Raw genomic sequence first — 11,573 nt, forward strand, 5'->3', positions numbered from 1 at the left:
CTCAGCGAAGGGAAGTGCCTGGTCAAGGTCACCCGGCGAGGAAGTGGGAGTCGGGACTCGAACCCGCGCCCTAGTGAGCCCAGGGCCTCCTGGAATCCCACCCTAGGGGAGAGGCTGAGGGCAGACAGCCACTGGAGAAAAGAGGGATAGTGAGAGACACAGACACAAGAGAGACAGAGGCAGGAAGACCAGAGAGAGACAGAGACAGAGATACATGGAGAGAGAGACAGACCGAGACCCAGGAAGACACCCATCCAAACGGGAGAGTCAGAGACAGAGTCACAGACTCAGAGGCCCAGAGAGGGAGACAAACAACCAGAAACACCGAAACACTGTGGCAGCGACTGAGAGAGGCCCGCAGCTGCAGGGGTGGGGACCCCCAGCGCCTGACCCCGCCTCCTGTCCCCCACACCCCCGCCCCCCGCCCGGGCCCAGCCGCCGGGGGCGCCGCGGGGTCGGGAGGGGGCGGGCGCGGGGCGCGGCGCAGGCGAGACGCTCGGCGAGCAGCATTGCGAGCCGAAGGGAGCGGCGGCGGGTCCAGGAAACCCCTGGGGCGGACGGGTGGCCCCGGGGGGGCCGGGGGCGGGGAGGCGGGCGACCGGCACCGCCCCGGCCGACAAAAGTCCCTTCAGTTCAGCCGGCTGCAGGGGAAGTCCCGGCGCCCGGCGCAGCCACCCTCCCGTGCCGCCGAGCCGAGCCGCGCTCCGGCCGCCTGCTCGGCCGCCGTCTCCGGCGGCCCCATGCCCCGATGCCCCGCGGGGGCCATGGACGAGGGGCCCGTGGACCTGCGCACCCGGCCCAAGGCCGCCGGGCCCCCCGGCGCCGCGCTGCCGCTCCGCAAGCGCCCGCTGCGCGCACCCTCCCCGGAACCCGCCGCCCCCCGCGGCGCGGCGGGCCCCGTGGTCCCTCCGGATCCCCTAGGCGGCAGCTCCGATTCCCCGGCGGTCCCCGCGGCCCCCCACGGACTGGCCCGGCCAGAGGCGCTTTACTACCAGGGTGAGTGGCTCCCAAGGATCCTGGCCAGGTGGGGGTCAGACAGGGCATAGGGTCACCAGAGCCAGGGAACAGAGTTCAGGACGCAAATACAGGGACTCCCAGGGAGCCGAGAAGCTGGGGAACAGAATCCCAAGGACACAGGTATGGGATTCCTGAGGAGCTGGAGGTCCTAGGGACGCAGTTATGGGAACATCCGGGAGCAGTGCCTTGGGACACAGATATGGGGGTCCCAGGACGCTGGGTGCCAGGGGGCCCTGAGGGACAGAGCCCAAAGTCTGAAAGCCACAGATATGCAGACCCAGCGGACAGTGCCTAGCGGTACAGATATGAAAGTCTCCAGAAGTCTAGAGGGCAGAGCCCGTAGTCCCAAGAACACAGAGTTATACGCTTTTTAGAACCCAGATATCTAGGATTATGAGGACTCAGTGCTTGGCAGTCGGGCCCAAGAAATTGGGGTTCTTGGCATCCAGATATGCGGTGTCAAAGGGAGTTAGGGAAACAGCGACTCGGGTTCTAAGAGGACATACTAGGGATGTCAGCCAACAGATCAGAATCTCAGGAACCAGGATATCAGGGAACAGTGGGGATCAGGAGAACAGAGTTGGAGTTTTAAGCACCTCCAGTATCTGGGATCACAAGGATCCAAGGAAACAGACCCAGGCGTTGGGGGTCTTGAGGATCCAGCAGGACAGAGATCTGGGGTTCTGGGCACCCAGTTATGTATGGTCATAACACAGGCTCAAGGTGTCATCTGAGGTCAGGAAGTCAGGTGGTCACAAAGTCAAGGCTTGGAGTTGGAGGGTTCTAGGAACCAGGGACCGGCGGGGGAATTCTGGGACTGAAGGATTTAGGGCCAGGGTGAAGAATTTGGGGGTGTTCAGGCAAAAGGCTGCAGGGCACCAAGGCCTGGTACTGGAGATACGAGGACCTGCAAATTTGGGGGTGCACAGATGGGGCCCTCAAGAGTCAGGAGATGACAGAAGGCCAAGCACCATTCTCCCCATTCTGTCTCAAGGAAGGGGGATCCCCTTCCACAGCTGTGCCCACATCACCCACCCCTGAGTGACCCCAAAGCTGCAGAGAGCCCACGCCTAGTGCTTCCAGACTTTGGCCCAGTGCCTACACCTTCCACCCCATCAGACTACAGCAGTTAGAAAGCCTCAGGGTGTGTATCAGGAAGCCTGCCACTGCCCCCCTTCCCTTTCCCATTCCCTGGATGAGAACCCTGGCCTCAGTTTTCCCCATCTGTGTGATGGGTGGAAATGACTTTGCTGCCATGGTGTCTGGCGTCTGACTCCACTCCTCTCTCCTTCTGACCCCCCCTTCTCCCCAACTCTCTACACAGTCACCCCACACCCTACACCCAGTGCTTCAGCCATTCCTAACTTCCTTCAGTCACAAATTTACTCAGCAAATGGGCCCTGGGGTCCCCCTGATGGGTGATGATAGGGTTCAGGCCTGTCCTTAAGGGATTCTGCCTAGTAGGGCACGGGGAGTCAGACTAGTGAAGAGATAAGTGACAAAGACCGTGACCAGGGCTTAGGGGGAGATAGTGGAGTGGGGAAGCCACCTGAGCCCAGAAGGATGTGGAAGACCAGTCTGTCTTGGACATTTGGGGCCCAGTATGAAACGAAAAAGGGACCTAGAAAAAGGGGCAGGTGACACAGCATGTGCGAAGGCCTGGATGTAAGGGGGTGGGTCAGGGGGCTGCGGGCTTGGCCTCACCCATGTCCTTTCTCTGTCCAGGACCTTTACTGCCCATATACCCCACCCCGACTATGGGCTCACTCTTTCCTCTCCTGAACCTGCCTACACCCCTGTACCCCATGGTATGCTCCATGGAACACCCCTTGTCAGCTGACATCGCCGTGGCCACCCGTGCAGATGAGGACGGAGACACGTGAGTAAAGCACCCCCCATAAATGGGGGAGCCGGCCCTCCCTTCGCTCCCCTCGGCTCACCCACCACAACACAGAGACACTCAGCTTGGGCTTTCGAGTTCCCTCAGCCTGAGTTAGAGTCCCGTCTCCCCTGCTGGTTATGATTTGGAGCGAGGTCCCCCCCCCATCTCCCCCGCTCTATGCCTCGGTTTCCTCTTCTGGAAAATGGGCACTCTGAGAGCCCTTACCGCCCAGGACTGTCTCTGAAGCAGGGGGCTTCAAAATGTTAATCAGACTCCAGACCCGAGAGGGGCGCCTGGCGGGCTCAGTTGGTAGAGCATACAAGCTCTTGATCTCGCGGTCATGAGTTCAAGCTCCACATTGGGTATAGGGATTGCTTTTAAAAAAATAAAATAATAAAATATACCCAGTGATACCCAAAAATTATTTTTAAAGAAATCCAGACATGCGAAAGATCTTTAAGCAATTGATTTGTTACGTGAATTATGCATGTTAAGCTCTTAGCACTGAGCCTGCTAAGTTATGAGTGCTCAGTAAGTATTACTTAATACTATTGTCATCATTACTTTGCGTATACCCAGCACACGTCTACACATAGAAGCTTGAAGTAAAAATTGCCCAGAACAAGAGTCACCTTCCTAGATAGAATCTACTCTGTATTTTCTCTTCTAGTCTGTTCCACTGTTTCATGGTCATAGAGGTCAGTCAATTAAGTTGACTGGTCCGTGTAAACTGATTTCACAAATGCCATAGATCACCAGCAGTTTGGAGAGCATGCCCTTGAGGCTGCTGAGAACCCCTGCAGGGGAAGGGTCTGCTCTGTGCCTGGCACACAGTAAGCGCTCCACACCCTTGACCATGCCCATTATTATTTTATCCACCCAGGTTTGAATTCCAGCTGGCCGCTTTCTCGCCCCTCTCTGCCAGAGTCTCCCCCCCCACCCCCCCACCCCCACCCCCCCCACCCCCGTAAAAACAAGAACCATCAGCGTGTGAAAGTGTGAGGCAGACAAGGAATGGCTTCTATAAACCGCCTAGGCATCTGGGAATTGTAGGGATGAAAAGGACAAGCTCACTACTGCAGAAAGTGGGGGGCGGGGGGTCCTCCATCACTGACCAACTTGGTGACTTCACATCGTGGAGCCTCGGCGCCCCTTTCTGGAATCGGGGCTCATACCGGACCTATCAAAATTAGGATTCAGTGCAACGATGTACAGGTGCAGAGAACAGAGAACCGCCAGGCACACAGTAGGTCCTCCATATGGGATTGGGGGGGGAGGGGTTGTTCTCACAGAGCTCCCCAGGTGCTTCTGGGCCATTCTGTGGGTCCAAGCAGGAGAAAGTGTCAGAGCTATCCAAAAGGCTGAATAAAACTAGTTCCTCCCACTCTGGGTACCTCTGGGGTCATCAGCGAAATAGATTTTGTATCTGCAAAAAAAATCATCCGGGGATGATTTGTTTGCAGCCTGTGAACGCGGGGCGCAGAAGGCGACCTTGGCACACCAATCTCGAATCCTGCGCCCCACCCGCCCTCCCCCTCTCCCCCCCCCCCCCCTTTCCCTCCAAAGCAAACACTTCAGCCTCAGCTGCCTGTTGGGGGAAATCCCTTCCCGCAGAACTTGACCGCAGCCCAGCTGCTCTGCCTCCCCCACGTCAGCAGCCGTCACTCACTCGCAGCCTCCCCCTCCCGGCGCTCAGTCTAACCTTAACCCCTTCCGCTGGGGCCAAGACTTTACCGGAATGGACAGCTGGCTATCCTGGGAGTGGGGGAGGGGGACAGGCTAAATCTGGGTCCCCAAAGCAGCAAAGCTTAGTTGGGAGCCTGGACTTCTAGGGACTCAAGAGAGCAAGAATCTCAGGGCATCTGGACCCTCAAGAGGTCCAGGTACTGTATTCGGTACAGCACCGGGAAGCTGGAGATCTGGGTCTCCCTCCAAGAGAGAGGGGAGGTGTTCCGAGTCCCTGAGAGCAGAGGTCCGGGTACTGTGTTCCTTGATCCCTGGGGAAGTTAAGGAACAGGGTACAGAACAGCTTGGGGGTTTGTAACTCACAGGGACTGGGGAAGTTGCTATCTGCCAAGAGTTGGGGCACCGTATAACCGGACCCTAAGAGATCTCAGGGGTGGATGCCAGGATATGGGGGATAAGGAGCCAGCTGGATTCTGAGCCCAGAAGGGTGGAGTTCCAGAGGAGCCCCTAAGCTGGAAAACTTGGGGTTCTTCCCCCCCGGGGAATCTTGGGTCTCTTTGATTGGCCTCCCTCCTCCACCCCACGCGAGGATGGAAGTGGGGGTGCCGGGGGTGGCCGGGGTAGATCCCCGGCGGGAGGCTTCCCTCCCCCGGGAGCAGGAAGCGGAGCCCCGCCCAGCAGACCTGTTACTGGAAGTCCGAGGGCTGGGCCGCCCCTCCCGTCCCCACTTCCTCCAGCCCCGCCCCACCCCCTGCAGCCCGCGCGTTTATGGGAACTCAGGCCTGGACGGTTTCTCTGAAATCATTCGCTCTCTCTGCCCTCACTTAACCCCGCCCGCCCCAAGAGGGACCCAGGACGAGCTTCCTGGGAGATGGAGGGAGGGAAGGGAGCCGTTCTCGGGGCCCCTCCCCACCCCCCCTCCCTCCCCCGGCCCAGGTCCGGCCCCTCCCCCAACATTTTCCTTTTAAATTTGGCTTTCACGGATCAGAATCTCCAGGTTCCCCATTTCACCCGCAGAGCCCTCTGTGGGCGATGCCGTCTGGGGGAGAAAAGCGGAGGGCCACGTGACTTTGCTCTGGCGCTCCCACAGCTAGGGAGGGCTGCAGGCCAGTCTGCACCCCGGCCTGCTTAACCCCCTCAAAGCCTCCAGGGGAGCGGGGTGGGGGCAGGGTGGGGTGAAGCTGCTGCAGGATCTCTCCACCGCCACCAAAGCACTTAGGGAGCTGGTTTACCGTGCGAATTCTGGAAGCACGTTCCACGGTGGGGAGGACCGCTGTTCACCTGCTTTACTTAGCGAGACTCTGGTTAGGAAGCGGTAGTGGTGGATGAGAAAGTCGTTGCTCTAGTAAATGGAGACGTGCAGGAGAACGTTGTGCAGACCGTGTGTATGCAGTCACCCCTGTAAGCTCAGTGTTCATGTGCCCCTTCCCCCGCCCCCAGACACACAAACATGCACAAAGTCATCACAGACTTCCCTGGCTCTTCCAGGTTGGCAGCTGTGGGCAGGAGCCCAGAGTGTATTGGGAAACTTCTCCAGCTCAAGGCTGGTGGGGAGGAAGCAGGATTAGGCAGAAATCGGACTGCTGGGGGTCGCAGCAGGGCCTCAGCTGACACCACCACCACCACCCCCCCGCCCCGGAATGCAGCAGCTGTAGTGGCGTTTAGAGATGGGGCCAAAAAGCTAGGCCCTCTGTGCCAGCACTGACCAGCCGCTGGATGCCATGGGATGGCAGCTGTCCCCCGCTCATGACCCGGACAAGCAGTGCTTTTCAGTGGAGGGTAATTCCCAGAGAAAGCTGAGAGCCCACAAGCTTCCCAGAAGCTGGCGGAGTGAGTCCTTCAGTCCGGAAGGACGGGGGAGGATCTGGGCTGTGCAGCCCCTGGTGTCCAGAGCAGTGACCCCATCCCAGTATATCCCACCTCCCCTTTGGGCAAAAATCCCTCCAAATAAGTGAATGCTCAGGGGTTGGAGGCTGAGTGTGACTTGCAATCCCGACTGCTGGAGAGAACGCCCCGCACTCAGGTCACAGATGAGCAGCAGGGGCAGGGAGAGAAGGGGGGAGCGCGCTCGCCAGCTTCAAGGATGGCCAGGGATCACCGCGATGGATTCATTCATTGAGGGCATGCTTGTGGGGCACCTACTCAGCCCCAGCTGCGCTCCTAGGCACCTCGCAGGGACCCAAGCAGACAAAAGGCCCAGCCCTGGGTGGCGCTGACATTCTAGAAGGGGAGATTCAGACAGGAAACAAGTAAAACTGTACAATGTCAGGTGATGATGTGGAGGAAAATTAAGCAGGGGAAGGGGGGAAAGGGGAGTGAGCCGTGGCCACACCATTTCATTTCATTTGGGCAGAGGCCCAAATGAGAGCAGGTTGTGCAGAGGATGGGGCGGGGGCGGGCGTGGGAGTGACTCTTCCAGACAGAGGAACAGCCAGTGCAAAGGCTCTAGGAGGCACGCAAGTGTGCTTGTTCTGTTTGAGGCACAGCAAGGAAGCCAGGAAGGCTGAAGGGAGCAGATGGAGAAGCCAAATGGATTGAAAAGGGGGAGGCAGGATCACAGAGGGCTGGTTTGGCCTTGATGTCGAGGGTTCTGAGCAGGGGAGGGACTTGACCTGATTGAGGTTGCAGAAAGGTCTCTCTGGCTGCTAGGTGGGCGACAAGACAGTGGGGCAGAGGTGGGAGGCAGCAGGGAGGCCAGTGAGGAGGGAACAGTCCAGGAGGGAGGGCGATGGTGGCTGAAAGGGATAAGGGAGTGAGGCTCAGAAGTGGTTGGATTCTGTATCCTCTCCAAAGTAGCCAGCACGTGTTGGACTTAGCAAAGTGTGTGGCAGTGAGAGGTGACCAGCCCCTAACGCCTGTGATTTCCCCACCCCAGGCCACTCCACATCGCTGTGGTCCAGGGCAATCTGACAGCGGTGCACCGCCTGGTCAGTCTCTTCCAGCATGGGGGCCGGGAGCTGGATATCTACAACAACCTGCGGCAGGTGAGCCTGGGGGCCTAGATCTGATGGAAGAGAGGCTTGAGGGTCTGGATTCCTGAGTCCTAGGAGCTGGGGGCGGTGGGGTGCTGACTCTTGAATCTGATGGAGGGCTGACTGCAGATTTCTGGTCCCCTGAGTAAAACTGGAGCTGGGAGGGGGTGGTCAGGACGGGGGCACAGGGCAAGGCCCAGGTCCCTCACAGTCTCTGTGCCCCCCCAGACACCGCTACACCTGGCTGTGATCACCACATTGCCATCTGTGGTCCGGCTGCTAGTGATGGCTGGTGCCAGCCCAATGGCACTGGACCGCCATGGCCAGACGGCGGCCCACCTGGCGTGTGAGCACCGCAGCCCTACCTGCTTGCGGGCCCTGCTGGACAGCGCAGCCCCGGGCACTGTGGATCTGGAGGCCCGCAATTACGATGGTGAGCACCTACCCCGGCGCCGGGTGGGGCTGTCTGGCAAGACTTTGAGGTCCAGCCTCAGACCCAGGTTAACTGAGTCCTCCTGTACCGCAGGGCTCACCGCCCTGCACGTGGCGGTGAACATGGAGTGCCCCGAAGCCGTTCTGCTCTTGCTGGAGCGGGGTGCGGACGTCGATGCGGTGGTGAGCGGGCGCCGGCCAAGGGGGTGGGGCCGAGAGGCGTTGGGGGGCGGGGCGGGACCCCCAAGGGGGCGGGGCTTACGTGGAGACCGCGCGAGTTTGTGGGGTGGGGCTTCCAGTGTCTGACCGGATTGGGATGCTGGACCAAGCAGCTGGGATATTGGCGGGCTGATTGGGCAGAGCTTAGAAAGGCTCAAAGACCTTCCCTCCCTTCTGCAGGACATTAAAAGCGGCCGCTCCCCGCTCATCCACGCAGTGGAAAACAACAGCCTTAGTATGGTGCAGCTGCTGCTGCAGGTGGGTACAGCCCCTGCCCCTGGCCTCTCGCCCACCCTTTTCTCCAGCACTGGTCTAGCAGTCGCCCCTGTCCCTGGCACCGACCCTGCTTTCCTGTCTGGCTCCCGCTCTTGTTACACTTCCAGATCTGTCCCTTCCTTCTAGGCTCGTTATGTCAACCCTGTGCTTCACCACCCGCCCCCTCTTGTCCGGGACCTTCTCCCTTTCTTCCCCCCCCGCCAAAATGAGCCAGGCCGGAGCAACGCCTGCCTTGCGCACCCTGCCTTCCCGCTTCGGCCCTTTCGGCGTGCTGTCCTTCCGCCCCGTCTAGACTCTGGACCTTTCCTTTCTCTGACTCCGCCCCTACTTCGGCGGGCCCGGACCGGCGGGCGGATCCGCCGGTGTCTATCCCGGGTTGATCACGCTGCCTGTTCAGTCCTGCTCCGGCCCACCTTGGGTTCTGGCTTTCGTCCTTCTGTCACCCATCCCGGATCTAGTCCCGCCCAGGTCCTTGCCTCCGTCCGGGGACCCCAGCCTGGGTCCCCGGCCCTTCGCTCAGACCCTATCCCGGCCCCGCCCCATCCGCCGCCCCTCCCGCCGGGCGGTGGGGGTCCTAACCCGTCCGTCCCGCCCCGCAGCACGGCGCCAACGTGAACGCTCAGATGTACTCGGGCAGCTCGGCGCTGCACTCGGCGTCCGGCCGCGGGCTCCTCCCGCTCGTGCGCACGCTGGTCCGCAGCGGCGCCGACAGCGGCCTCAAGAACTGCCACAACGACACGCCGCTCATGGTGGCAAGGAGCCGCCGGGTGAGTGTGCGCGCTGGAGGGGGGTGCCTTGCCGGAGGCCGGCCCGCGTGAATGTGACATCTCGGTGCGCGCGGGGGAGGGGGCGGCCTGTGGGTCCCAGCGAGCTCTGACATCGGACACAGAGACACAGCCGACTCCGTGCACGAAGAGAACGGAGAGAGAGAGAGAGCAGTGTGGGCTGGACACTGGGTGGGCTGGTGCTGACCCCCATTTTCCATCCTCTGCAGGTCATCGACATCCTGAGGGGGAAGGCGACCCGGCCTGCTCCGGCATCACAGCCAGAGCCCTCGCCAGAGCGCAGTGCCACCACCTCCCCTGAGAGCAGCAGCCTCCTCAGCTCTAACGGTGAGAACCTAGCTCTCGGCCACCAACTGCCAGCCCCTCCTCCCCCAGAGCCTTCCAGGCCCCTGTGCCCTCCCCCAGACCCCAGAGCGCCCATCCCGGTGGGTTTGGGTCCTGTGGCTCATGACTCCCACCCCTCTCTTCTTCCCACAGGTCTCCTTTCTGCGTCACCCTCCTCGTCACCCTCCCAGTCTCCCCCCAAGGATCCACCTGGATTCCCCATGGCTCCCCCCAGTTTCTTCCTTCCTCCCTCATCTCCGCCCGGCTTCCTGCCCTTCGCTGGGGTCCTGCGAGCCCCTGGCCGGCCGGTGCCCCCCTCCCCAGCTCCAGGAGGCAGCTGAGAGGGATGGGGGGGGCAGATCTCAGACTCATGCGGGGGGGTACCTCCCTGCCCTGTGGGGCCAACCCTCCTAGAAACTGTGAAGACCTCACTCTGCCTCCCCCCCCCCCCAGGACCAGGATTTGCACAGAGGCACAAGCATCTACCCATAAGCCCCCTCTTCTGAGCAGATATCCTCCCGCTGTGTGGCCCACCCGGGACTCTTACCCTGTTATTCTCAGGCACCAGTCCCCTGTCTGGAATTCCACCCAGATTCCTTCTCCTCTCCCAGAGCTGGTTTGGAACCAGGGAATAGTCACTCCTCTCGCGCCCCCCCACTCCACCAAGATGGATGAGTGGGGGAGATGGGCTGTAGCCAGGCACTGATAACAATGTAAATTATTAGGCATTTTGGTTGGATTTCTTTTGTAATAAACTATTTTTGTACCATACCCTGGCCGGGCTGGGTCTCTTTCATGGGGAGGCCTGGAGGAAGTGTGTTTGTGTGTGCACACAGCTGGGCTGGGCATCCTCTCCAGCTGCCTCCAGGAATGACCTTGTGAGTCTCCCACTGAGGATGACACGTGCGGGTGACTCTGGGACGTCTAGTGTGTTCCTTGTGTCATGTCACTGTGCCATCACTTGTGGGGATGACACAGTGAGAGATCTTTCCAGGGGACCCTTTTGGATTCCATAGAGACCCTGGCCATCTGCATGGGTGTGTTGTATGTGTGTGTTTCTGAGGTTTGTGGGTCCCTGCGATGTCACAGCTGTCACGTGACCTTGGGCTCAGCAGTTGGGTGAGCGTTCCCAGGGTTGAAACCTGTGGTCATCCTGTGATACTGGTATGCGACTGCCTCGCTTGGCGGGCCACATTTTGTATGTCAGAGCCCCCCTGACATAGGAGGTTTGGGTTTTGACTCTGTGGGTGTGTCACTTCTAAGTCACTCAGGGTTTGCCTTCATCTCCTGTCACCTATGTCCCAAAGCACCCCATTTAGCAGCTTAAAACAACTGATAGATTCCCTTACAGTTCCAGAGGTCATAAGTCCAAAATCAGTTTCACTGGCCCAATGTCAAGGTGTCAGTAGGGCTGGTCCTTCCAGAAGCTCTAGGGGATGATCTGTCCCCTTTCCTTTTCCAGCCTCTAGAGGTGCTTGCCCGCCCTGTCTCATGGTCCCTGCTATCACTTGGACCTCTTGCTTCCATCTGCATTTCTTCTTCAGTTTTTGTTTTTGTTTTTTAGATTTTATTTTTTATTTATTTTTTAGATTTTATTTATTTACTTGACAGAGATCACAAGTAGGCAGAGAGGCAGGCAGAGAGAGCGAGGAGGAAGCAGGCACCCCACTGAGCAGAGCTGGATGCGGGGCTCGATCCCAGGACCCTGGGATCATGACCTGAGCCGAAGCAGAGGCTTTAACCCACTGAGCCACCCAGGCGCCCCTCTTCTTTGGTTTTTTAAAGATTTTATTTATTTGGCAGAGAGAGCGCATGGGAGGAGGGGCGGAGGGAGGGAGAGAATCTCAAGCAGGACTCTGTGCTGAGCACAGAGCCAGACGCGGGGCTCAGTCTCATGACCCTGGGATCGTGACCTGAGCCAAATTCAAGAATCGGATGCTCGACCCCATGAAACACCCAGGTGCCCCTCTACTCCATTCC

General features: G+C 59.6%; 1 protein-coding gene across 1 annotated transcript; it reads left to right on the forward strand.

Moving 5' to 3' along the window:
* Positions 1–244: 244 nt before the first annotated feature.
* BCL3 (BCL3 transcription coactivator) lies at positions 245–10,358 on the forward strand. The gene is made up of 9 exons (XM_045989283.1): positions 245–996; positions 2,743–2,896; positions 7,461–7,569; positions 7,786–7,990; positions 8,084–8,172; positions 8,389–8,466; positions 9,084–9,251; positions 9,479–9,596; positions 9,747–10,358. Exons 1-9 carry the CDS (start codon positions 741–743, stop codon positions 9,932–9,934), a joined length of 1,365 nt encoding a protein of 454 aa, XP_045845239.1. The 5' UTR covers positions 245–740; the 3' UTR covers positions 9,935–10,358.
* Positions 10,359–11,573: the final 1,215 nt, after the last annotated feature.

This window comes from Meles meles, chromosome 19 (assembly GCF_922984935.1).
Source record: "Meles meles chromosome 19, mMelMel3.1 paternal haplotype, whole genome shotgun sequence".
Classification (NCBI taxonomy): Eukaryota; Metazoa; Chordata; class Mammalia; order Carnivora; family Mustelidae; genus Meles; species Meles meles.